This window comes from Gallinula chloropus (genome assembly GCF_964237585.1).
Source record: "Gallinula chloropus genome assembly, chromosome: Z".
Taxonomy (NCBI): domain Eukaryota; kingdom Metazoa; phylum Chordata; class Aves; order Gruiformes; family Rallidae; genus Gallinula; species Gallinula chloropus.
This window is the reverse complement of record NC_140089.1, coordinates 80,598,652-80,624,283: the sequence shown is the minus strand read 5'-3', so window position 1 is coordinate 80,624,283 and position 25,632 is coordinate 80,598,652. Positions and strand designations below refer to the sequence as shown.

General features: G+C 55.4%; 2 protein-coding genes across 2 annotated transcripts in view; one reads left to right on the top strand and one right to left on the bottom strand.

The window, feature by feature from the left end:
- UBAP2 (ubiquitin associated protein 2) overlaps window positions 1-25,632 on the bottom strand; it is a 128,789-nt gene that overhangs the window by 7,116 nt on the left and 96,041 nt on the right. The window contains exon 22 of the mRNA XM_084277975.1: window positions 535-613. Coding sequence (XP_084134101.1) covers window positions 535-613 — 79 coding nt within the window. The remainder of the gene's footprint in view (window positions 1-534; window positions 614-25,632) is intronic.
- On the top strand, window positions 2,915-3,793 carry LOC311203258 (interferon-like; the record flags this gene model as incomplete). Its single annotated transcript, XM_084277912.1, has 1 exon — window positions 2,915-3,793. Exon 1 carries the CDS (start codon window positions 2,921-2,923, stop codon window positions 3,791-3,793), a length of 873 nt encoding a protein of 290 aa, XP_084134038.1. The 5' UTR covers window positions 2,915-2,920.

Genomic DNA, 25,632 nt, shown 5'->3' with positions numbered 1-25,632 from the left:
TCCATTAGAACTGGGGAGGTGAGGGAGACGCTGCTAGAGCGGCTCCTGCTGGGAACCAACAACTGCTAAAACAGCAGTAACAACGTATGGAGAGCTGCTGGGGGCAAGGTGGGGGGAAGAAAAGGAGTGGTGTGGGGTGTCTATTCCAGTGCCAAAAAAAAAAAAAAAAAGGCAAGTCAGTCAGCTGATTTTCAAGAAGAATGATTAAGCTATGGGATGTATTTCAGCACCTGTACATGCTCGGGAAGAGCACTAGATGACACTGCAGTTTACATTTGTAGCAACTATGGACTTATTCTTCAAGGCCATCCAACTTGGTTCCAGCAGTAGTCAGGTGTGAATTACCAATGAAAACCACAAACATCAGTGTCAGGGTTCAGAGGGAGATGCTTGCTTGTGTGTGACTAGTTGGGACTGGTGGGTTTAACTGTTTACAGAGGAGGAAAGCGACTGCTCTTTTAGCAGTGGCAGGATGACCTGCATTTAGAAACCAGCACTTCTCACTTGCCATCCTTGTCTTTAAATAGCACTTACCTGAGTACGGGTTGTTAGCAAGGCTCCCATCTCTGCCTGTCAAGGTTGCAGGAGCAGGGAATGTAATTCCATAGTAATCCTTGGAAAGAGACAACACCGTGTGTTAACAATTGAAACTGAAACAGAGCTGGACAGCCTTTATGTATTATATGCATCAAAAGAGTTTTTGTACCAGGAATAATACTTTTTTTAAAAAAAGTATTATTTGTTTAACCTTTATCTCACCCCTTTTTAATTTTTACTTTTGTGCATGTTTCACACCGTGCATATTAATACAGTAGTACACATATGTCATTTAGAAATAAAAATATAAGGAGGGTGAGTGTTCACAAGTTATTTACTGATGGTGTGAGACCACTGCCATAGATCATTCTCCTAGGTCCTCTACAGGAAAGTAAGGCAGTCATCACCCTAAAAATCCTGTACTCTGAGATGACAGGACAAGCCAGCAAACACAAAGGAACATTTTCTCTTCAGTTTGGAAGAAAAAGATTTAAGAAGTTTGCCCTTCCTTCACTGGGTGAGCTCTATGTCTGGGGCTGGTACTCTACAAAACTACCTCCTAATTCCCCAGCAATTAAAATGCTTTCTCAGGCTTGGCAGCACCTTCCAGCTGGTTGCATTTCTTTGCATCACCCCCATTTCCTACACCCAACCCTCCATAAACATAAAACAGTTTGGCAAAGATTTAGTATTGCATGTGCTTTCTGTAACTTGGAAAGGTGCCATATGACATCATCCTTTGCTTTCCTTCCCAGGAAATTCCACCTTATTAACTCTGGCACGCATCCCTTAAGAAAACCCAACCAAATTCACATTTGAAGTCCTAACAGGTCACTCAAAAGCAGCACTCTCATCTCCTTCCAAGAAAAATGCCACAAAAAGCAGGTTTGGAGAAGAGATCCGAACAGGAGTTGGTGGATAAGAGCTGGAACTGATACACAAGTATTTTCCCCGATATAGGACAGGACAAAATATACCCAAATCCACATGAGAACAGGGTCTAAGAATTGCAATTATTCCAACTGCCCCTCAAGTGGGGGGAAACAACATCAGCACTGCGTATCCCACTCCCACACATCTCTACACACATTCAGGTTCAAGCCAGTCCTATCTTTGCACTCCGTGCCCGTTAACAGGAAGACATCAGAAGAGATTCTCTGCCCTTCAAGCACCATGGATATTTCCTGATCTATGGAAAGCATGCAGGAGAAGGCACCTATAGTCAAAACTGAAGCACCAAGAACAGGGTCAAAAAACGAGACAGAAAAGGACTGAAAGTGATATGAAGTAATAGATTTAGGTTGCACCAGGTAGAGCTTGCTCAGTACCATGTCCACCACCTAAGGCATTTTTAAAAGCTCTATGACAAAGGCAGCCTGCACCAGACAAACAGCAAAGGCAGAATATCTAGCATATCTAAATGCAATACACACAAAAACAAACTCAAAAAACCCCCCACCAAAAACCAAATCCAAATACCAAAAACCACAGCGAGAATTTACAGTGTCAAAATGCACACTAAGAAGTTGACTTAAGTTAAAAAACGTGTAATGCCTCAGGAGAAATCCCAGTTCTCTATCAGCAGCCACCAGAACTTCTCCCTGCTAAGAGACTCCCAGGAGGCAGTGACAACTTGCACTTGGGGCTCTGCCCACTTTCACTTTCTAGATCGAAGCATACCGGCATGTCTAAGACAAATAATCCCAGCAGCTCCTACCTACCAAACACCTCATGTTCCCTGATTTCTACAACAAATTAAAAACACAATTGAAACCCCCAAATATAGAAACAGCAATAACTCTATGGGTAAATGATGAAAATTCCTTCATGAGATTTATGCATTTGTTTCCAGAAATACACACCAAAGACAAATAACTTGGAGGGTGGTTAGAGGCTGTCTGACAGACCAGCCCCCAGAAATTCTGGTAGATACTTGCAGAAAGAGTAAAACTGCTTCCACCTGCAAAGCCAAAAATGCCAAAGAGAAAGGAAGAAAAAAAAAAAAAAACCAAACAGACTAGAATTATTATCAATACGAAAAAAAGGAAAATGTGTAGTAACTCAATTATACAAATAATATTACAATGTAAAATAAGACAACTCTGCAACACATCCAAAACACAGCTGCCCAAAAGAATCAGCAGCTGTATTTTCATCCCTTACTGAACCATAAGAGGACAGGAGCTGAGTTCACCCACACATTAAACAATAGCCCAGGAAAAGAACCAGCTTCCTTAACTCTGACATGGCCAGCCTCCTCTCACACTTTGACTACAACAAAAAAAACCCACAGGAGAAAGCAAAATGAAACGAAAACTGAAAATAGGAAATAGAAATTCAGTCTCTATTAGTATGATGAAAGGAAAGCCACAGCACCGCATAAATGCCGCCCGCCCGGCACCCCAAGCACAGTGTCCGTACAACCACCACCACCACCAACACCCAGCCCCACCAGGCTCCTGCACGCCACCCCCAAGGCAGCACACAAAGCTCCACCATGGCTGTGCTCGCAACCCCGCAGCTCCGCTCTCCGCACGGCGCCCCGGCGCTCCTGCTCCTCCTGACGGCTCTCGCAGCCGCCGCCACCACCACCTTCGCCTGCCACCACCTGCGGCCCAGCGACGACACCTTCGTCTGGGACTGTCTCCAGCTGCTCCGGGCCATGGCTCCCAGCCCGACACAGTCCTGCCACATGCCCCAGGAACTCTTCTTCCCCAAAAACCTTCTCAACAACAGCCACATGCACAGGGATGCTGCCATCGCCACCGCCCTCCAGATCCTCGATCACCTCTTCGAAACCTTCAGCAGCCCCAACACGCCCCAGCACTGGGACGCACAGGCACGCCGACACCTCCTCAACAACCTCCACCATTACAACCACCGCCTACAGAACTGCCTGCCAGACATCAGGGCGCTCTTCAAAAGGCAAGGGCCACGCAACCTGCTGCTCAGCATCAACAAATACTTCAGCAGGATCAAGACCTTTCTCCACACCCACAGCTACAGCGCCTGCGCGTGGCACCACGTGCGCCAGGAAGCTAAGGCCTGCTTCAGACACCTGGACACGTTGCTTCGGCGGGTGAGAAGACAAGCCACGCCTGCCCTCTACCAAACACAGCCCAGCCAAATGCCCAGCCCCAGGAGACGCCGCGGGCTACAGCCCAAGCACAGGCCCCACCAGGGACGGCTCAGCACCGCTCACACCTCTTCCAGCCACAAGCCTGCGCCAGCCGCGAACCGTGCAGGGCAGCGCTGAGCCTGCGGCCAGGCTGTGGCACGGGGACCACCTGTGGGTCACAGCACAGGCAGGAGGACATTGCTGTGCTCATGCTCATGGGGAGCTGGGAAGCGCTGGGCAGAGGGGTGGGGGTTTTATCAATGGCCTCATCTGGCATCTCAGGACTGTGACCTGCGTCAGGGAGGGGCAGGTCCCCATGGACACTGCAGGACTCTCATGCAAATGACCATCAATCAGAAAACCACTTTATGGATCTATTTATGTACCTATTTATCTATTTATTCAACTATCTATTTATTTATTAACCCAGCCACTTATTTATTTATTTATTTATTTATTTATTATTGTACTTGTCATTCACTTCCTAAAAATAAAGATTTTATTTTTTAAAAAAGCCAAATGAGAGGAAAGCAAAGCCATGGCCATCCTTCATATACCTGACAGCCAAGAGCAGGTCTCTGCAGGCAGGGCTGAGCCTCACTGCTACACCCCATCTCACCGATGCCATCCGGACCAGCTAAAAGCTCCAAGAAGCAGCACACCACTGCCTTGCAAGCACACAGGCCTCTCCTGCTGATTCTAGAACCCTGCAGACATCCGGCAAGATGACACCATGACTGCCCTGTGCACTCCTCATCTCCCATCACCCACCCCCTCCATTCCCACCCCTCCCGCCACTGACAACACATCAAAGCCATCTCCAAACCGCCACCTCCTCACACACACCCCCTCAGAATGCCACCTTAGTACTGAGGGACACACAGGGTGGCACTGACAAGGGGCACCCGAAAGAGACAGGGAAGGAACTCCCCAAGGCACGCGTAGATTTGGACAAGGAGAAACAGCCCAGTGCTGCCAGCTCCACACAGGAAACACCAACAAGCCACAAGAGACACAGCAGGATGCTCAGCACTGCTCATTGCTCTCACACAACCACCCCAACTGATCCAGAACATTCCTGCCTCTGCTCAGCACACCAATGGACACAGAGACCTGCCTCACTCCATAAAGCACATGGGCCCAGGCCTTTGTCTCAGGTCTGTGCAGCTGTGCTGCCGAGATGGCTTCTGCAGGCAGCAGCCAGAAGCTCTCTGCAGGCCCCAGACTCCAAACATCGGCCAATTCAAGCCCAGAGTTGCTGCTTACCAGGGACGAGCCCATCGGTGATGGTCAAAGCACCTCTGTGAATCACATTTAGGAGAAAAAAAAAACCTGAAGCGGGGGCATTTTGCCACCAGAGAAGGCAGTGAGGAGATGTAACAAGCTGCGCGGACACCAAAGCCTGGCCCGAACGATGGGGGATGAATGAGGCCCTCTGGGTGCCTGAGAGACATTCCCCTGACTATAGTGGAGACCACGGTGGAGCAGGTGTCCCCTCACAACCCATGGGTAAGGACAGGGAGCAGAGACATCTATGGCCTGTGAAGAGATTGATCCATAACTCAGCAGGTTTGCTGGGGGACTTGTGACTCTGGGGGGGACCAGGCTGCAGCAGTCTGGGCCCAAAGGTCAGACCCCATGGAAGGAAGCCCTGCTGAGGCCTGCGGGGAGGAGATGACTCCTGAATAGAGAGGACTCACACTGCAGAACTTCGTGCAGTGGTTGGGACCCCACGGTGCCCCAGGGGAAGGATGTGTGTGGGATGACCCCCCAGCTAAGAAGGAAGACAACTGGGGAGGAAGACACTGAAACCCCCCATTTCCCATTCACTGATCCTGCCTGCGCCACAAGGGGGGTAGAAGGGAGCTCAGTGATGATTAAAGTCGGCAAAGAAGGGAGGGGTGGGGGGAAGAGAAAGTGTTAAAATCTGGGGAAGGACAGCAGCTTGTGAGGAACAGCCAGAACCCCACTCCCCAGTCTCTCCCCCTCCCCACACCATGTTGGGGGGAAGAAGGGAGTAAAATTGTGACAAAGTTTAAGTCTGCTAAGACAGGGGTGTGGGGGGAAGGTGCTTTAAGACCTGGCCTCGCTTCCCATTACCTGACTCTGGTTCACTGGGTGGGTAGTTGTAGTGGAATAAATCACTTTCCTTTAGTCTGTGTTGAGTCTGTTTTCCCCATCACACTAATTGCACAGTGATCCCTCTGTCCTCATCCTGGAGCCCAGGCCTCCAAAGAGGAGATTTTCTCCCTTTTTCAGCTGAAAAGGGGAGTGAGCAACCAGCTTGGTGGGCATCTGGCCTCTAGACAGGGCCAAAACACCAAAGCTTTCCTCACCCCAACACACCTCAGCAATCCTGGATACCGCCACCCAGTGTGGTCCAAACCAACCAGCACAGACCAGCACAGCATTCCCCAAGAAGGACACTGCCCACACACAAAGAGCACAACCCGCTCCTTTACCCCTAAATCGTCTCCCCAAAACCAGCTGCATCCATGCTCAGCCCTCCCCAGCTAAGGCTAAACAGGACAACACAGAAGTTGAGCAGCTCTGGCCTCCTTCTGCACAGGACAAAGAGCTGCTTCCCCCACACTCCCTCAAACCACCTCCACATCACTGCTCCACACAAACACAAATGCACACCTCCGAAGCAGCGAGAGAGCAAGGAAACAAGCCTGACCCAATACATTCAAGTGCAAAGCAGGACCCCTAAAGATGACACTTCCAGCTTCTACTCAATCCCCACCGATCTTCCTTCTAACCGGAAATACGCTGTGATGCCACGCCTGGGGGAACCACATTGGCTCGCTCTTCTCTCAGGCATCTGAAGGAGAAAAACCCTCCTCAGACACAGATACAGAGGAGGAGATGGAAGGACACAAGCGGAACACAGGCAAGCAAAGAGGAAAGAATGAAGCTGTTACTATCATCTTTACCAAGGAGCTGACACAAGACAGAGGAGGGATCACAGAGGCTCTAGGATGTCCATTCCTAGAGATCTAACCACAGTTTCAATGCACAAGTCCATCAGCCACCTCCTGCTTTGCTGACCCTGGCTGGAGGCCAGCTGCCCACCAAAGCCCTATCACTCCCTTCCTCAGCTGGGCACAGGAGAGAAGATACGGTGAAAGGTTCGCCGGTCGAGAGCAGGGCAGCGAGAGATCCTTCAGCAACTACAGTCCCGGGCCAGACTCAACCAGGAATGAAAATCACCTCATCGATTAGATCACAAAAGAGCAGGAAAATGAGAAAGAACATCAAGTCTTCCAACACCTCCCACACACATATCCCTTCTTCCCAGCCTCAACTTTATCCCCCCATTTCTTTAACTCCTCCCCCCAGCTGCACAAGGGGACAGGGAGTAGGGGATGGGGGCACTTCATCAGCCACTGTCTCTGCCATGCCTCCATCCTCAGCTGGAGGACTCCTTGTTCTTTTAACCTGCTCCAGCACAGGTTTCCACCAACAACACACAGTCCTCCATAAGCATGAAGTGCTGAAGTGTTTCGGGCCGGGATAAAAACCCCAGAGGACACTGGGACTTAGAGACCACAATGAAGGAGAATGACACAACCGGAAACCCGCGCTAATTCTACAGAGAAACTGAGGAGTCGTAACAGCACCAAGGGAAATCCAGAGAGAAAGTGAAAACCCAAAGCAATCCTGGAGCATGACATCACGAAAAGACACTGGGGCAGGACAGGAACTCACGGGACGTGAAACAGGCAAAACAGCTGGCGGAGGAGGAAACAAAACCACAACAACGGCAAAGGCCAGAGCAGCTCTGCCACCCCGTGTGCATCAACCCCAGCAGCATCCCTCATGACACCACAGCGGCCAAGGGAAGCCCAACACGCCGCCAGCAAAGCGCTCCCCCAGCACAGCCGCCCCAACAACGCACTTCCCCAAGAGCGCCACAGCCACCAACCCAAAGTGAAAACCACAGCCGCGACCTTGCTGCAAGCGGAAAGCGAGGAAGGGAAAGCCGCGGCACCGCATAAAGCCGCCCGCCCGCCCGGCACCCCAAGCACAGCGCCCGCATCACCACCACCAGCACCCAGCCCCACCAGGCTCCCGTACGCAGCACCCACGCAGCACCCAAAGCCCCACCATGGCCACGCTCGCAACCCTGCAGCTCCGCTCCCCGCACGGCGCCCCGGTGCTCCTGCTCCTCCTGACGGCTCTTGCCGCCGCCGCCACCACCACCTTCGCCTGCCACCACCTGCGGCTCAGCGACGACACCTTCTCCTCGGACAGCCTCCAGCTGCTCCGGGCCATGGCTCCCAGCCCAACACAGTCCTGCCACAACCTGGAGGACTCCTCCTTCAACGAAACCTTCCTCAACACCAGCCACACGCACAGGGACGCTGCCATCACCACCGCCCTCCAAATCCTCAGTCACCTCCTGGACATCCTCAGCAGCCCCAACACGCCCCAGCACTGGGACGCACAGGCACGCCGACACCTCCTCAACAACCTCCACCATTACAACCACCGCCTACAGAACTGCCTGCCAGACATCAGGACGCTCTCCAACACACAGTGGTTCCTCAACGTTATAACCAACACCAGCAAATACTTCAGCAGGATCAAGACCTTACTCCACACCCACAGCTACAGCACCTGCGCCTGGCACCACGTGCGCCAGGAAGCTAAGGCCTGCTTCATACACCTGGACACGTTGCTTCGGCGGCTGAGAAGACAAGCCACGCCTGCCCTCTACCAAACACAGCCCAGCCAAATGCCCAGCCCCAGGAGACGCCGCGGGCTACAGCCCAAGCACAGGCCCCACCAGGGACGGCTCAGCACCGCTCACACCTCTTCCAGCCACAAGCCTGCGCCAGCCGCGAACCGTGCAGGGCAGCGCTGAGCCTGCGGCCAGGCTGTGGCACGGGGACCACCTGTGGGTCACAGCACAGGCAGGAGGACATTGCTGCACTCATGCTCATGGGGAGCTGGGAAGCGCTGGGCAGAGGGGTGAGGGTTTTATCAATGGCCTCATCTGGCATCTCAGGACTGTGACCTGCGTCAGGGAGGGGCAGGTCCCCATGGACACTGCGGAACTCTCATGCTAATGACCATCAATCAGAGAAACGCTTTATTGATCTATTTATTTACCTATTTATTTATTCAACTATCTATTTATTTATTTACCCAGACACTTATTTATTTATTTATTACTGTACTTGTCATTCACTTCCTGGAAATAAAGATTTTATTTTTTAAAAAAGCCAAACTAGAGAAAAGCAAAGCCATGGCCATCATTTGTACACCTGACAGGCAAAAGCCTGCAAAGAATACAGGGATGCTATCGGGAATTGCAGAGATGGGGCAGGAAAGCCAGGGTGCAGAGGCAACTGAACTTGGCGAGGGTTGTTCAAAACAACAAGAAGGGATTTTACAGGGACATTGCCCAGAAGAGACAGGCCAAAGAGTGTGTATCCCCTCTGGTTAAATGAGAAAGGACAATTGGCTGCAACATGTGGGGAAGGCTGAGGTACTGAATGAGCTCTTTGCCTCGGTCTTCTCTGGCAGCCAGGATTCTCTTAATTCTCAAGTCCCAGAACCTTGCATTCGGGCACCTCGAGGTGGGAACTGATGCGAGGAAATTCCCCCCCCCAGCACTGTAAGGGCAGAGCAAGTCCGAGACCGCCTCACAAGACTGAATGTCTACAAGCCTACGGGGCCGGGTGACATGCATCCCATGGTCCTGAAGGAGCTGGCTGATCTGGTTTCTCAGCCGCTCTCCATCAGATTTGAAAAGTCCTGGCTGACAGGAGAGGTCCCTGGGGACTGGAAAAAAGGTCACGTCACTCCCATTTATAAGAAAGGGAGCAAGGAAGACACAGGGAACAACAGGCCCGTGAGCCTCACCTCTGTGCCTGGGAAGAGCGTGGAACAGCTCCTCCTGGATGACAAGTTGGAGCCCATGAGGGATGAGCGTGTGATCCGGGACAGCCAGCACGGCTTCACCAAGGGAAGGTCAGGCCTCACCAATCTGGTGACCTTCTATGATGGAGTGACAGCACCGGGGCATTAAGGGAAGGCACCCGATGGCATCTACCTGGACTTGTGCAAGGCCTTTGACACAGCCCCCCACCACATCCTCATCTCTCCAATTTAGAGATGTGGATTTGATGGGTGGACCATCCAGGGGATAAGAAGAAACTGGTTGAAACAACGATGACAAAGGCTGGTAGCCAATGACTCGATGTCCAGGTGGAGGCTGGTGACAAGAGGTGTCCCCCAGGGCCCTGTCTTGGCACCGGTGATCTTTAACATCTTATCAGTGACACCGATGATGGAATTGAGTGCACCCTCAGCAAGTCTGTCGGTGACGCCAAGCTGAGTGGTGTGGTTGATACAAGAGAAGGGAAGGAAGCCATCCAGAGGGATCTTGACAGGCTGGAAAGATGGGCCTGGGTGAACCTGATGAGGTTCAACACTGTGAAGTGGGAAGTGTTGCACCTGAGCGGGAAGAATCCCACATGTATTTACAGTCTGCGAGAAGAGCTCCCTGGGAGCAGCCCTGCTGAGAAGGACCTGAGTGTCATGCTGGATGAGAAACCTAACATGAGCCAGCAGTGGCTCTTGCAGCTCGGTGGCCAGTGGTATCCTGGGCTCCATCAGAAGAGGGGTGGCCAGCAGGGACAGGGAGGGGATTGTCCCTCTCTGCTCTGCCCTGCCCTTGAGAGGCTCCAGCTGGAGTCCTGTGTCCAGAGCTGGGGCTCCCAGTGCAAGAAAGGTGTGGAACTTTTGGAGAGGGTTCAGAGGAGGCCATGAGGACGGTTAGAGGGCTGGAGCAACTCCCCGACAAAGAGAGGCTGAGGGAGCTGGGGAAGAAGGAGGAGAGAAGGAGAAAAGAATTAGAAGAGAAGGAGAAGAGATGGAGAAGTGAAGAGGCGAGGATGCCGGGGGACCTCACTGCAGCCCTCCAGTCCCTGAAGGGAGCAGAGAAACAGGAGGGAAATCAGCTTTTTAAAAGGATGACAATGGCAGGACAAGGGGGATGGATTGAAGCTGAAGGAGGGAAGGTTTAGATTGGATATGAGGGGGAAGTTCTTTACAGAGAGAGTGGCGAGGGGCTGGAAGGGGCTGCCCAGAGAGGTGGTGGATGCCCAGTGCCTGGGGGTGTTCAAGGCCAGGCTGGATGGGGACGTGGGCAACCTACTGTACATTCAGGCATTGAGCTTGGTCTCCCTGCCTGTGGCAGGGGATGGAACACTGTGAACTCTGTGACGCTTGGGGTGCCTTCCAACCCAGACCATTCTATGCGGTCTTTGTTCTGCTTCTCCTCCCTGTCAGACAATCCATGAGGATCAATACTCAGGGAATATCCTACTTTACTATTAAAGACTGAGGGAAAAAAAGGAATTAGGCGCCTCAGCCTTCTCCTCATCCCGTGTCACTAATGTTCTCCCTGGTTCCAAAGAGGGCTGGAGATTCCCCTGGGCCCTCCTTTTCCTCTTCACAGATCTACAGAAGGGGTTTTATGGTCTTTCACAGAACTGGCCAGTCTGAGTCCCAGTAATGACTTTATCCCTACGTGATCTCACCACGTTCCTACAGTCACCCAGCAGCCTCCCAACCTCCTGCAGCGACGGCCCCTGGGCCGGCCAAAGCATCCTACATGAGCCAGCGCCCCCAGCACAGCACCCGCCAGCAGCACAGCCTGGCCTGGCCAGACCCCGGCTCCTGGCCCACCACCGCCCTGCCGACACCACCACCCCACACACCTTTCCCTGTTCCTAAAGTTCCCAGAAAACAGTCGCCAGCGCCTCTCTCGCAAGCACAACGCCATCCGCTCCTCGCTGGGAAGGGAAGGGCCCCAAAACCTCAGTGACTGACGCCTCCTCCTACTCCTCACAACTGAGGTCGACAAGCACATCAGCCGGCTCCGCTCCACCTGCCCAGGACTCCTGGACACCACACCCTGCTCGAGGGGTGCGTGGGCTCAGGCCCACCCTACCGCCAGAGCCCTCACGCTCGGGACACATTTTCTTCTTCTCTTTGCTCTCCAGCCCCCTCGGGTAAAAGGAGCCCAAGAGAGCGCAACAAGAGCCCTGCTATGGGGGCACAGCCCTGGCACCGCAGCCAGGGACCCAACGCTTCCCTCGTCCCTCTGCGCAAGCCTTTCCTCCTGCCGCTCTGCCCCAACCTCAGAACCTCCCAAATGGGACCTGGGGCAGCTCCAGCCAGGAGCAGAGCCCACGCTCACGGGCCTGCACCCAGCGCCACCTCCTCACCAGCTGCCAACAGCCCCAGGCCCTCGCTCCCTCAGGGAGCTCCCCGGGCTCTGCCAAGTGACGTCACTTCGCGGCCCTTCCCGAGATGGAAACAGAAGCCCAGCTAAGATGAAAGCAAAGGCGAAGCCGCAAGCGAAAGGGAAACAGACACCAACCAGGCCGTGGCAGGCGGAAAAGACGCTGGGGCAGGAAGGGAAACTTGGGCTGCAGGACGGTGGCGCCGCAGCTCTGCCTGCAGGCAAAAGGGAAACCCTAACACACCTGCCAGCCACATCTGCCTGCGCCCAAGGGCTCTCCACCAGCGCTTTCACATCCCCCGCTCAACCACCACGGCGGCCAAGGGAAGCACAATACGCCCCCAGCAAAGCGCTCCCCCAGCACAGCCGCCCCAACAACGCACTTCCCCAAGAGCGCCACAGCCACCAACCCAAAGTGAAAACCACAGCCGGGACCTGGCTGCAAGCGGAAAGCGAGGAAGGGAAAGCCGCGGCACCGCATAAAGCCGCCCGCCCGCCACCACCCCAAGCACAGCGCCCGCACCACCACCACCAGCACCCAGCCCCACCAGGCTCCCGTACGCAGCACCCACGCAGCACCCAAAGCCCCACCATGGCCACGCTCGCAACCCTGCAGCTCCGCTCCCCGCACGGCGCCCCAGTGCTCCTGCTCCTCCTGACGGCTCTTGCCGCCACCGCCGCCACCACCACCTTCGCCTGCCACCACCTGCGGCTCAGGGACGACACCTTCTCCTCGGACAGCCTCCAGCTGCTCCGGGCCATGGCTCCCAGCCCAACACAGTCCTGCCACAACCTGGAGGACTCCTCCTTCAACGAAACCTTCCTCAACACCAGCCACACGCACAGGGACGCTGCCATCACCACCGCCCTCCAAATCCTCAGTCACCTCCTGGACATCCTCAGCAGCCCCAACACGCCCCAGCACTGGGACGCACAGGCACGCCGACACCTCCTCAACAACCTCCACCATTACAACCACCACCTACAGAACTGCCTGCCAGACATCAGGACGCTCTCCAACACACAGTGGTTCCTCAACGTTATAACCAACACCAGCAAATACTTCCGCAGGATCAAGACCTTACTCCACACCCACAGCTACAGCGCCTGCGCCTGGCACCACGTGCGCCAGGAAGCTAAGGCCTGCTTCATACACCTGGACACGTTGCTTCGGCGGGTGAGAAGACAAGCCACGCCTGCCCTCTACCAAACACAGCCCAGCCAAATGCCCAGCCCCAGGAGACGCCGCGGGCTACAGCCCAAGCACAGGCCCCACCAGGGACGGCTCAGCACCGCTCACACCTCTTCCAGCCACAAGCCTGCGCCAGCCGCGAACCGCGCAGGGCAGCGCTGAGCCTGCGGCCAGGCTGTGGCACGGGGACCACCTGTGGGTCACAGCACAGGCAGGAGGACATTGCTGCACTCATGCTCATGGGGAGCTGGGAAGCGCTGGGCAGAGGGGTGGGGGTTTTATCAATGGCCTCATCTGGCATCTCAGGACTGTGACCTGCGTCAGGGAGGGGCAGGTCCCCATGGACACTGCGGGACTCTCATGCTAATGACCATCAATCAGAGAAACGCTTTATTGATCTATTTATTTACCTATTTATTTATTCAACTATCTATTTATTTATTTACCCAGACACTTATTTATTTATTTATTACTGTACTTGTCATTCACTTCCTGGAAATAAAGATTTTATTTTTTAAAAAAGCCAAACTAGAGAAAAGCAAAGCCATGGCCATCATTTGTACACCTGACAGGCAAAAGCCTGCAAAGAATACAGGGATGCTATCGGGAATTGCAGAGATGGGGCAGGAAAGCCAGGGTGCAGAGGCAACTGAACTTGGCGAGGGTTGTTCAAAACAACAAGAAGGGATTTTACAGGGACATTGCCCAGAAGAGACAGGCCAAAGAGTGTGTATCCCCTCTGGTTAAATGAGAAAGGACAATTGGCTGCAACATGTGGGGAAGGCTGAGGTACTGAATGAGCTCTTTGCCTCGGTCTTCTCTGGCAGCCAGGATTCTCTTAATTCTCAAGTCCCAGAACCTTGCATTCGGGCACCTCGAGGTGGGAACTGATGCGAGGAAATTCCCCCCCCCCAGCACTGTAAGGGCAGAGCAAGTCCGAGACCGCCTCACAAGACTGAATGTCTACAAGCCTATGAGGCCGGGTGACATGCATCCCATGGTCCTGAAGGAGCTGGCTGATCTGGTTTCTCAGCCGCTCTCCATCAGATTTGAAAAGCTCTGGCTGACAAGAGAGGTCCCTGGGGACTGGAAAAAAGGTCACGTCACTCCCATTTATAAGAAAGGCAGCAAGGAAGACACAGGGAACAACAGGCCCGTGAGCCTCACCTCTGTGCCTGGGAAGAGCGTGGAACAGCTCCTCCTGGATGACAAGTTGGAGCCCATGAGGGATGAGCGCGTGATCCGGGACAGCCAGCACGGCTTCACCAAGGGAAGGTCAGGCCTCACCAATCTGGTGACCTTCTATGATGGAGTGACAGCACCGGGGCATTAAGGGAAGGCACCCGATGGCATCTACCTGGACTTGTGCAAGGCCTTTGACACAGCCCCCCACCACATCCTCATCTCTCCAATTTAGAGATGTGGATTTGATGGGTGGACCATCCAGGGGATAAGAAGAAACTGGCTGAAACAACGATGACAAAGGCTGGTAGCCAATGACTCGATGTCCAGGTGGAGGCTGGTGACAAGAGGTGTCCCCCAGGGCCCTGTCTTGGCACCGGTGATCTTTAACATCTTATCAGTGACACCGATGATGGAATTGAGTGCACCCTCAGCAAGTCTGTCGGTGACGCCAAGCTGAGTGGTGTGGTTGATACAAGAGAAGGGAAGGAAGCCATCCAGAGGGATCTTGACAGGCTGGAAAGATGGGCCTGGGTGAACCTGATGAGGTTCAACACTGTGAAGTGGGAAGTGTTGCACCTGAGCGGGAAGAATCCCACATGTATTTACAGTCTGCGAGAAGAGCTCCCTGGGAGCAGCCCTGCTGAGAAGGACCTGAGTGTCATGCTGGATGAGAAACCTAACATGAGCCAGCAGTGGCTCTTGCAGCTCGGTGGCCAGTGGTATCCTGGGCTCCATCAGAAGAGGGGTGGCCAGCAGGGACAGGGAGGGGATTGTCCCTCTCTGCTCTGCCCTGCCCTTGAGAGGCTCCAGCTGGAGTCCTGTGTCCAGAGCTGGGGCTCCCAGTGCAAGAAAGGTGTGGAACTTTTGGAGAGGGTTCAGAGGAGGCCATGAGGACGGTTAGAGGGCTGGAGCAACTCCCCGACAAAGAGAGGCTGAGGGAGCTGGGGAAGAAGGAGGAGAGAAGGAGAAAAGAATTAGAAGAGAAGGAGAAGAGATGGAGAAGTGAAGAGGCGAGGATGCCGGGGGACCTCACTGCAGCCCTCCAGTCCCTGAAGGGAGCAGAGAAACAGGAGGGAAATCAGCTTTTTAAAAGGATGACAATGGCAGGACAAGGGGGATGGATTGAAGCTGAAGGAGGGAAGGTTTAGATTGGATATGAGGGGGAAGTTCTTTACAGAGAGAGTGGCGAGGGGCTGGAAGGGGCTGCCCAGAGAGGTGGTGGATGCCCAGTGCCTGGGGGTGTTCAAGGCCAGGCTGGATGGGGACGTGGGCAACCTACTGTACATTCAGGCATTGAGCTTGGTCTCCCTGCCTGTGGCAGGGGATGGAACACTGTGAACTCTGTGACGCTTGGGGTGCCTTCCAACCCAGACCATTCTATGCGGTCTTTGTTCTGCTTCTCCTCCCTGTCAGACAATCCATGAGGATCAACACTCAGGGAATATCCTACTTTACTATTAAAGACTGAGGGAAAAAAAGGAATTAGGCGCCTCAGCCTTCTCCTCATCCCGTGTCACTAATGTTCTCCCTGGTTCCAAAGAGGGCTGGAGATTCCCCTGGGCCCTCCTTTTCCTCTTCACAGATCTACAGAAGGGGTTTTATGGTCTTTCACAGAACTGGCCAGTCTGAGTCCCAGTAATGACTTTATCCCTACGTGATCTCACCACGTTCCTACAGTCACCCAGCAGCCTCCCAACCTCCTGCAGCGACGGCCCCTGGGCCGGCCAAAGCATCCTACATGAGCCAGCGCCCCCAGCACAGCACCCGCCAGCAGCACAGCCTGGCCTGGCCAGACCCCGGCTCCTGGCCCACCACCGCCCTGCCGACACCACCACCCCACACACCTTTTCCTGCTCCTAAAGTTCCCAGAAAACAGTCGCCAGCGCCTCTCTCGCAAGCACAACGCCATCCGCTCCTCGCTGGGAAGGGAAGGGCCCCAAAACCTCAGTGACTGACGCCTCCTCCTACTCCTCACAACTGAGGTCGACAAGCACATCAGCCGGCTCCGCTCCACCTGCCCAGGACTCCTGGACACCACACCCTGCTCGAGGGGTGCGTGGGCTCAGGCCCACCCTACCGCCAGAGCCCTCACGCTCGGGACACATTTTCTTCTTCTCTTTGCTCTCCAGCCCCCTCGGGTAAAAGGAGCCCAAGAGAGCGCAACAAGAGCCCTGCTATGGGGGCACAGCCCTGGCACCGCAGCCAGGGACCCAACGCTTCCCTCGTCCCTCTGCGCAAGCCTTTCCTCCTGCCGCTCTGCCTCAACCTCAGAACCTCCCAAATGGGACCTGGGGCAGCTCCAGCCAGGAGCAGAGCCCACGCTCACGGGCCTGCACCCAGCGCCACCTCCTCACCAGCTGCCAACAGCCCCAGGCCCTCGCTCCCTCAGGGAGCTCCCCGGGCTCTGCCAAGTGACGTCACTTCGCGGCCCTTCCCGAGATGGAAAGAGAAGCCCAGCTAAGATGAAAGCAAAGGCGAAGCCGCAAGCGAAAGGGAAACAGACACCAACCAGGCCGTGGCAGGCGGAAAAGACGCTGGGGCAGGAAGGGAAACTTGGGCTGCAGGACGGTGGCGCCGCAGCTCTGCCTGCAGGCAAAAGGGAAACCCTAACACACCTCCCAGCCACATCTGCCTGCGCCCAAGGGCTCTGCACCAGCGCTTTCACATCCCCCGCTCAACCACCACGGCGGCCAAGGGAAGCACAATACGCCCCCAGCAAAGCGCTCCCCCAGCACAGCCGCCCCAACAACGCACTTGACCAAGAGCGCCACAGCCACCAACCCAAAGTGAAAATCACAGCCGCGACCTTGCTGCAAGCGGAAAGCGAGGAAGGGAAAGCCGCGGCACCGCATAAAGCCGCCCGCCCGCCACCACCCCAAGCACAGCGCCCGCACCACCACCACCAGCACCCAGCCCCACCAGGCTCCCGTACGCAGCACCCACGCAGCACCCAAAGCCCCACCATGGCCACGCTCGCAACCCTGCAGCTCCGCTCCCCGCACGGCGCCCCGGTGCTCCTGCTCCTCCTGATGGCTCTTGCCGCCGCCGCCGCCACCACCACCTTCGCCTGCCACCACCTGCGGCTCAGGGACGACACCTTCTCCTTGGACAGCCTCCAGCTGCTCCGGGCCATGGCTCCCAGCCCAACACAGTCCTGCCACAACCTGGAGGACTCCTCCTTCAACGAAACCTTCCTCAACACCAGCCACACGCACAGGGACGCTGCCATCACCACCGCCCTCCAAATCCTCAGTCACCTCCTGGACATCCTCAGCAGCCCCAACACGCCCCAGCACTGGGACGCACAGGCACGCCGACACCTCCTCAACAACCTCCACCATTACAACCACCACCTACAGAACTGCCTGCCAGACATCAGGACGCTCTCCAACACACAGTGGTTCCTCAACGTTATAACCAACACCAGCAAATACTTCCGCAGGATCAAGACCTTACTCCACACCCACAGCTACAGCGCCTGCGCCTGGCACCACGTGCGCCAGGAAGCTAAGGCCTGCTTCATACACCTGGACACGTTGCTTCGGCGGGTGAGAAGACAAGCCACGCCTGCCCTCTACCAAACACAGCCCAGCCAAATGCCCAGCCCCAGGAGACGCCGCGGGCTACAGCCCAAGCACAGGCCCCACCAGGGACGGCTCAGCACCGCTCACACCTCTTCCAGCCACAAGCCTGCGCCAGCCGCGAACCGCGCAGGGCAGCGCTGAGCCTGCGGCCAGGCTGTGGCACGGGGACCACCTGTGGGTCACAGCACAGGCAGGAGGACATTGCTGCGCTCATGCTCATGGAGAGCTGGGAAGCGCTGGGCAGAGGGGTGGGGGTTTTATCAATGGCCTCATCTGGCATCTCAGGACTGTGACCTGCGTCAGGGAGGGGCAGGTCCCCATGGACACTGCGGGACTCTCATGCTAATGACCATCAATCAGAGAAACGCTTTATTGATCTATTTATTTACCTATTTATTTATTCAACTATCTATTTATTTATTTACCCAGACACTTATTTATTTATTTATTACTGTACTTGTCATTCACTTCCTGGAAATAAAGATTTTATTTTTTAAAAAAGCCAAACTAGAGAAAAGCAAAGCCATGGCCATCATTTGTACACCTGACAGGCAAAAGCCTGCAAAGAATACAGGGATGCTATCGGGAATTGCAGAGATGGGGCAGGAAAGCCAGGGTGCAGAGGCAACTGAACTTGGCGAGGGTTGTTCAAAACAACAAGAAGGGATTTTACAGGGACATTGCCCAGAAGAGACAGGCCAAAGAGTGTGTATCCCCTCTGGTTAAATGAGAAAGGACAATTGGCTGCAACATGTGGGGAAGGCTGAGGTACTGAATGAGCTCTTTGCCTCGGTCTTCTCTGGCAGCCAGGATTCTCTTAATTCTCAAGTCCCAGAACCTTGCATTCGGGCACCTCGAGGTGGGAACTGATGCGAGGAAATTCCCCCCCCCCAGCACTGTAAGGGCAGAGCAAGTCCGAGACCGCCTCACAAGACTGAATGTCTACAAGCCTACGGGGCCGGGTGACATGCATCCCATGGTCCTGAAGGAGCTGGCTGATCTGGTTTCTCAGCCGCTCTCCATCAGATTTGAAAAGCTCTGGCTGACAAGAGAGGTCCCTGGGGACTGGAAAAAAGGTCACGTCACTCCCATTTATAAGAAAGGGAGCAAGGAAGACACAGGGAACAACAGGCCCGTGAGCCTCACCTCTGTGCCTGGGAAGAGCGTGGAACAGCTCCTCCTGGATGACAAGTTGGAGCCCATGAGGGATGAGCGCGTGATCCGGGACAGCCAGCACGGCTTCACCAAGGGAAGGTCAGGCCTCACCAATCTGGTGACCTTCTATGATGGAGTGACAGCACCGGGGCATTAAGGGAAGGCACCCGATGGCATCTACCTGGACTTGTGCAAGGCCTTTGACACAGCCCCCCACCACATCCTCATCTCTCCAATTTAGAGATGTGGATTTGATGGGTGGACCATCCAGGGGATAAGAAGAAACTGGTTGAAACAACGATGACAAAGGCTGGTAGCCAATGACTCGATGTCCAGGTGGAGGCTGGTGACAAGAGGTGTCCCCCAGGGCCCTGTCTTGGCACCGGTGATCTTTAACATCTTATCAGTGACACCGATGATGGAATTGAGTGCACCCTCAGCAAGTCTGTCGGTGACGCCAAGCTGAGTGGTGTGGTTGATACAAGAGAAGGGAAGGAAGCCATCCAGAGGGATCTTGACAGGCTGGAAAGATGGGCCTGGGTGAACCTGATGAGGTTCAACACTGTGAAGTGGGAAGTGTTGCACCTGAGCGGGAAGAATCCCACATGTATTTACAGTCTGCGAGAAGAGCTCCCTGGGAGCAGCCCTGCTGAGAAGGACCTGAGTGTCATGCTGGATGAGAAACCTAACATGAGCCAGCAGTGGCTCTTGCAGCTCGGTGGCCAGTGGTATCCTGGGCTCCATCAGAAGAGGGGTGGCCAGCAGGGACAGGGAGGGGATTGTCCCTCTCTGCTCTGCCCTGCCCTTGAGAGGCCCCAGCTGGAGTCCTGTGTCCAGAGCTGGGGCTCCCAGTGCAAGAAAGGTGTGGAACTTTTGGAGAGGGTTCAGAGGAGGCCATGAGGACGGTTAGAGGGCTGGAGCAACTCCCCGACAAAGAGAGGCTGAGGGAGCTGGGGAAGAAGGAGGAGAGAAGGAGAAAAGAATTAGAAGAGAAGGAGAAGAGATGGAGAAGTGAAGAGGCGAGGATGCCGGGGGACCTCACTGCAGCCCTCCAGTCCCTGAAGGGAGCAGAGAAACAGGAGGGAAATCAGCTTTTTAAAAGGATGACAATGGCAGGACAAGGGGGATGGATTGAAGCTGAAGGAGGGAAGGTTTAGATTGGATATGAGGGGGAAGCTCTTTACAGAGAGAGTGGCGAGGGGCTGGAAGGGGCTGCCCAGAGAGGTGGTGGATGCCCAGTGCCTGGGGGTGTTCAAGGCCAGGCTGGATGGGGACGTGGGCAACCTACTGTACATTCAGGCATTGAGCTTGGTCTCCCTGCCTGTGGCAGGGGATGGAACACTGTGAACTCTGTGACGCTTGGGGTGCCTTCCAACCCAGACCATTCTATGCGGTCTTTGTTCTACTTCTCCTCCCTGTCAGACAATCCATGAGGATCAACACTCAGGGAATATCCTACTTCACTATTAAAGACTGAGGGAAAGAAGGAATTAGGCGCCTCAGCCTTCTCCTCATCCCGTGTCACTAATGTTCTCCCTGGTTCCAAAGAGGGCTGGAGATTCCCCTGGGCCCTCCTTTTCCTCTTCACAGATCTACAGAAGGGGTTTTATGGTCTTTCACAGAACTGGCCAGTCTGAGTCCCAGTAATGACTTCATCCCTACGTGATCTCACCACGTTCCTACAGTCACCCAGCAGCCTCCCAACCTCCTGCAGCGACGGCCCCTGGGCCGGCCAAAGCATCCTGCACGAGCCAGCGCCCCCAGAACAGCACCCGCCAGCAGCACAGCCTGGCCTGGCCAGACCCCGGCTCCTGGCCCACCACCGCCCTGCCACCACCACCACACCACACACCTTTCCCTGTTCCTAAAGCCTCCAGAAAACGGGCGCCAGCGCCTCTCTCGCAAGCAGAACGCCATCCGCTCCTCGCTGGGAAGGGAAGGGCCCCAAAACCTCAGTGACTGACGCCTCCTCCTACTCCTCACAACTGAGGTCGACAAGCACATCAGCCGGCTCCGCTCCACCTGCCCAGGACTCCTGGACACCACACCCAGCTCGAGGGGTGCGTGGGCTCAGGCCCACCCTAACGCCAGAGCCCTCGCGCTCGGGACACATTTTCTTCTTCTCTTTGCTCTCCAGCCCCCTCGGGTAAAAGGAGCCCAAGAGAGCGCAACAAGAGCCCTGCTATGGGGGCACAGCCCTGGCACCGCAGCCAGGGACCCAACGCTTCCCTCGTCCCTCTGCGCAAGCCTTTCCTCCTGCCGCTCTGCCCCAACCTCAGAACCTCCCAAATGGGACCTGGGGCAGCTCCAGCCAGGAGCAGAGCCCACGCTCACGGGCCTGCACCCAGCGCCACCTCCTCACCAGCTGCCAACAGCCCCAGGCCCTCGCTCCCTCAGGGAGCTCCCCGGGCTCTGCCAAGTGACGTCACTTCGCGGCCCTTCCCGAGATGGAAAGAGAAGCCCAGCTAAGATGAAAGCAAAGGCGAAGCCGCAAGCGAAAGGGAAACAGACACCAACCGGGCCGTGGCAGGCGGAAAAGACGCTGGGGCAGGAAGGGAAACTTGGGCTGCAGGACGGTGGCGCCGCAGCTCTGCCTGCAGGCAAAAGGGAAACCCTAACACACCTGCCAGCCACATCTGCCTGCGCCCAAGGGCTCTCCACCAGCGCTTTCACATCCCCCGCTCAACCACCACGGCGGCCAAGGGAAGCACAATACGCCCCCAGCAAAGCGCTCCCCCACCACGGCCGCCCCAACAACGCACTTCCCCAAGAGCGCCACAGCCACCAACCCAAAGTGAAAACCACAGCCGCGACCTTGCTGCAAGCGGAAAGCGAGGAAGGGAAAGCCGCGGCACCGCATAAAGCCGCCCGCCCGCCACCACCCCAAGCACAGCGCCCGCACCACCACCACCAGCACCCAGCCCCACCAGGCTCCCGTACGCAGCACCCACGCAGCACCCAAAGCCCCACCATGGCCACGCTCGCAACCCTGCAGCTCCGCTCCCCGCACGGCGCCCCGGTGCTCCTGCTCCTCCTGATGGCTCTTGCCGCCGCCGCCACCACCACCTTCGCCTGCCACCACCTGCGGCTCAGCGACGACACCTTCTCCTCGGACAGCCTCCAGCTGCTCCGGGCCATGGCTCCCAGCCCAACACAGTCCTGCCACAACCTGGAGGACTCCTCCTTCAACGAAACCTTCCTCAACACCAGCCACACGCACAGGGACGCTGCCATCACCACCGCCCTCCAAATCCTCAGTCACCTCCTGGACATCCTCAGCAGCCCCAACACGCCCCAGCACTGGGACGCACAGGCACGCCGACACCTCCTCAACAACCTCCACCATTACAACCACCACCTACAGAACTGCCTGCCAGACATCAGGACGCTCTCCAACACACAGTGGTTCCTCAACGTTATAACCAACACCAGCAAATACTTCAGCAGGATCAAGACCTTACTCCACACCCACAGCTACAGCGCCTGTGCCTGGCACCACGTGCGCCAGGAAGCTAAGGCCTGCTTCAGACACCTGGACACGTTGCTTCGGCGGCTGAGAAGACAAGCCACGCCTGCCCTCTACCAAACACAGCCCAGCCAAATGCCCAGCCCCAGGAGACGCCGCGGGCTACAGCCCAAGCACAGGCCCCACCAGGGGCGGCTCAGCACCGCTCACACCTCTTCCAGCCACAAGCCTGCGCCAGCCGCGAACCGCGCAGGGCAGCGCTGAGCCTGCGGCCAGGCTGTGGCACGGGGACCACCTGTGGGTCACAGCACAGGCAGGAGGACATTGCTGCACTCATGCTCATGGGGAGCTGGGAAGCGCTGGGCAGAGGGGTGGGGGTTTTATCAATGGCCTCATCTGGCATCTCAGGACTGTGACCTGCGTCAGGGAGGGGCAGGTCCCCATGGACACTGCAGGACTCTCATGCAAATGACCATCAATCAGAGAACCACTTTATGGATCTATTTATGTACCTATTTATCTATTTATTCAACTATCTATTTATTTATTAACCCAGCCATTTATTTATTTATTTATTTATTATTGTACTTGTCATTCACTTCCTAAAAATAAAGATTTTATTTTTTAAAAAAGCCAAATGAGAGGAAAGCAAAGCCATGGCCATCCTTCATATACCTGACAGCCAAGAGCAGGTCTCTGCAGGCAGGGCTGAGCCTCACTGCTACACCCCATCTCACCGATGCCATCCGGACCAGCTAAAAGCTCCAAGAAGCAGCACACCACTGCCTTGCAAGCACACAGGCCTCTCCTGCTGATTCTAGAACCCTGCAGACATCCAGCAAGATGACACCATGACTGCCCTGTGCACTCCTCATCTCCCATCACCCACCCCCTCCATTCCCACCCCTCCCGCCACTGACAACACATCAAAGCCATCTCCAAACCGCCACCTCCTCACACACACCCCCTCAGAATGCCACCGTAGTACTGAGGGACACGCAGGGTGGCACTGACAAGGGGCACCCGAAAGAGGCAGGAAAGGAACTCCCCAAGGCACGCGTAGATTTGGACAAGGAGAAACAGCCCAGTGCTGCCAGCTCCACGAAGGAAACACCAACAAGCCACAAGAGACACAGCAGGATGCTCAGCACTGCTCATTGCTCTCACACAACCACCCCAACTGATCCAGAACATTCCTGCCTCTGCTCAGCACACCAATGGCCACAGAGACCTGCCTCACTCCATAAAGCACATGGGCCCAGGCCTTTGTCTCAGGTCTGTGCAGCTGTGCTGCCGAGATGGCTTCTGCAGGCAGCAGCCAGAAGCTCTCTGCAGGCCCCAGACTCCAAACATCGGCCAATTCAAGCCCAGAGTTGCTGCTGACCAGGGACGAGCCCATCGCTGATGGTCAAAGCACCTCTGTGAATCACATTTAGAAGAAAAAAAAAACCTGAAGCGGGGGCATTTTGCCACCAGAGAAGGCAGTGAGGAGATGTAACAAGCTGTGCGGACACCAAAGCCTGGCCCGAACGATGGGGGATGAATGAGGCCATCTGGGTGCCTGAGAGACATTCCCCTGACTATAGTGGAGACCACGGTGGAGCAGGTGTCCCCTCACAACCCATGGGTAAGGACAGGGAGCAGAGACATCTATGGCCTGTGAAGAGATTGATCCACAACTCAGCAGGTTTGCCGGGGGACTTGTGACTCTGGGGGGGACCAGGCTGCAGCAGTCTGGGCCCAAAGGTCAGACCCCATGGAAGGGAGCCCTGCTGAGGCCTGCGGGGAGGAGATGACTCCTGAATAGAGCGGACTCACACTGCAGAACTTCGTGCAGTGGGTGGGACCCCACGGTGCCCCAGGGGAAGGATGTGTGTGGATGTGTGTGGGATGATTCCCAGCTAAGAAGGAAGACAACTGGGGAGGAAGACACTGAAACCCCCCATTTCCCATTCACTGATCCTGCCTGCGCCACAAGGGGGGTAGAAGGGAGCTCATTGATGATTAAAGTCGGCAAAGAAGGGAGGGGTGGGGGGAAGAGAAAGTGTTAAAATCTGGGGAAGGACAGCAGCTTGTGAGGAACAGCCAGAACCCCACTCCCCAGTCTCTGCCCCTCCCCACACCATGTTGGGGAGAAGAAGGGAGTAAAATTGTGACAAAGTTTAAGTCTGCTAAGACAGGGGTGTGGGGGGAAGGTGCTTGAAGACCTGGCCTCGCTTCCCATTACCTGACTCTGGTTCACTGGGTGGGTAGTTGTAGTGGAATAAATCACTTTCCTTTAGTCTGTGTGGAGTCTGTTTTCCCCGTGACACTAATTGCACAGTGATCCCTCTGTCCTCATCCTGGAGCCCAGGCCTCCAAAGAGGAGATTTTCTCCCTTTTTCAGCTGAAAAGGGGAGTGAGCGACCAGCTTGGTGGGCATCTGGCCTCTAGACAGGGCCAAATCACCAAAGCTTTCTTCACCCCAACACACCTCAGCAATCCTGGATACCGCCACCCAGTGTGGTCCAAACCAACCAGCACAGACCAGCACAGCATTCCCCAAGAAGGACACTGCCCACACACAAAGAGCACAACCCGCTCCTTTACCCCTAAATCGTCTCCCCAAAACCAGCTGCATCCATGCTCAGCCCTCCCCAGCTAAGGCTAAACAGGACAACACAGAAGTTGAGCAGCTCTGGCCTCCTTCTGCACAGGACAAAGAGCTGCTTCCCCCACACTCCCTCAAACCACCTCCACATCACTGCTCCACACAAACACAAATGCACACCTCCGAAGCAGCGAGAGAGCAAGGAAACAAGCCTGACCCAATACATTCAAGTGCAAAGCAGGACCCCTAAAGATGACACTTCCAGCTTCTACTCAATCCCCACCGATCTTCCTTCTAACCGGAAATACGCTGTGATGCCACGCCTGGGGGAACCACATTGGCTCGCTCTTCTCTCAGGCATCTGAAGGAGAAAAACCCTCCTCAGACACAGATACAGAGGAGGAGATGGAAGGACACAAGCGGAACACAGGCAAGCAAAGAGGAAAGAATGAAGCTGTTACTATCATCTTTACCAAGGAGCTGACACAAGACAGAGGAGGGATCACAGAGGCTCTAGGATGTCCATTCCTAGAGATCTAACC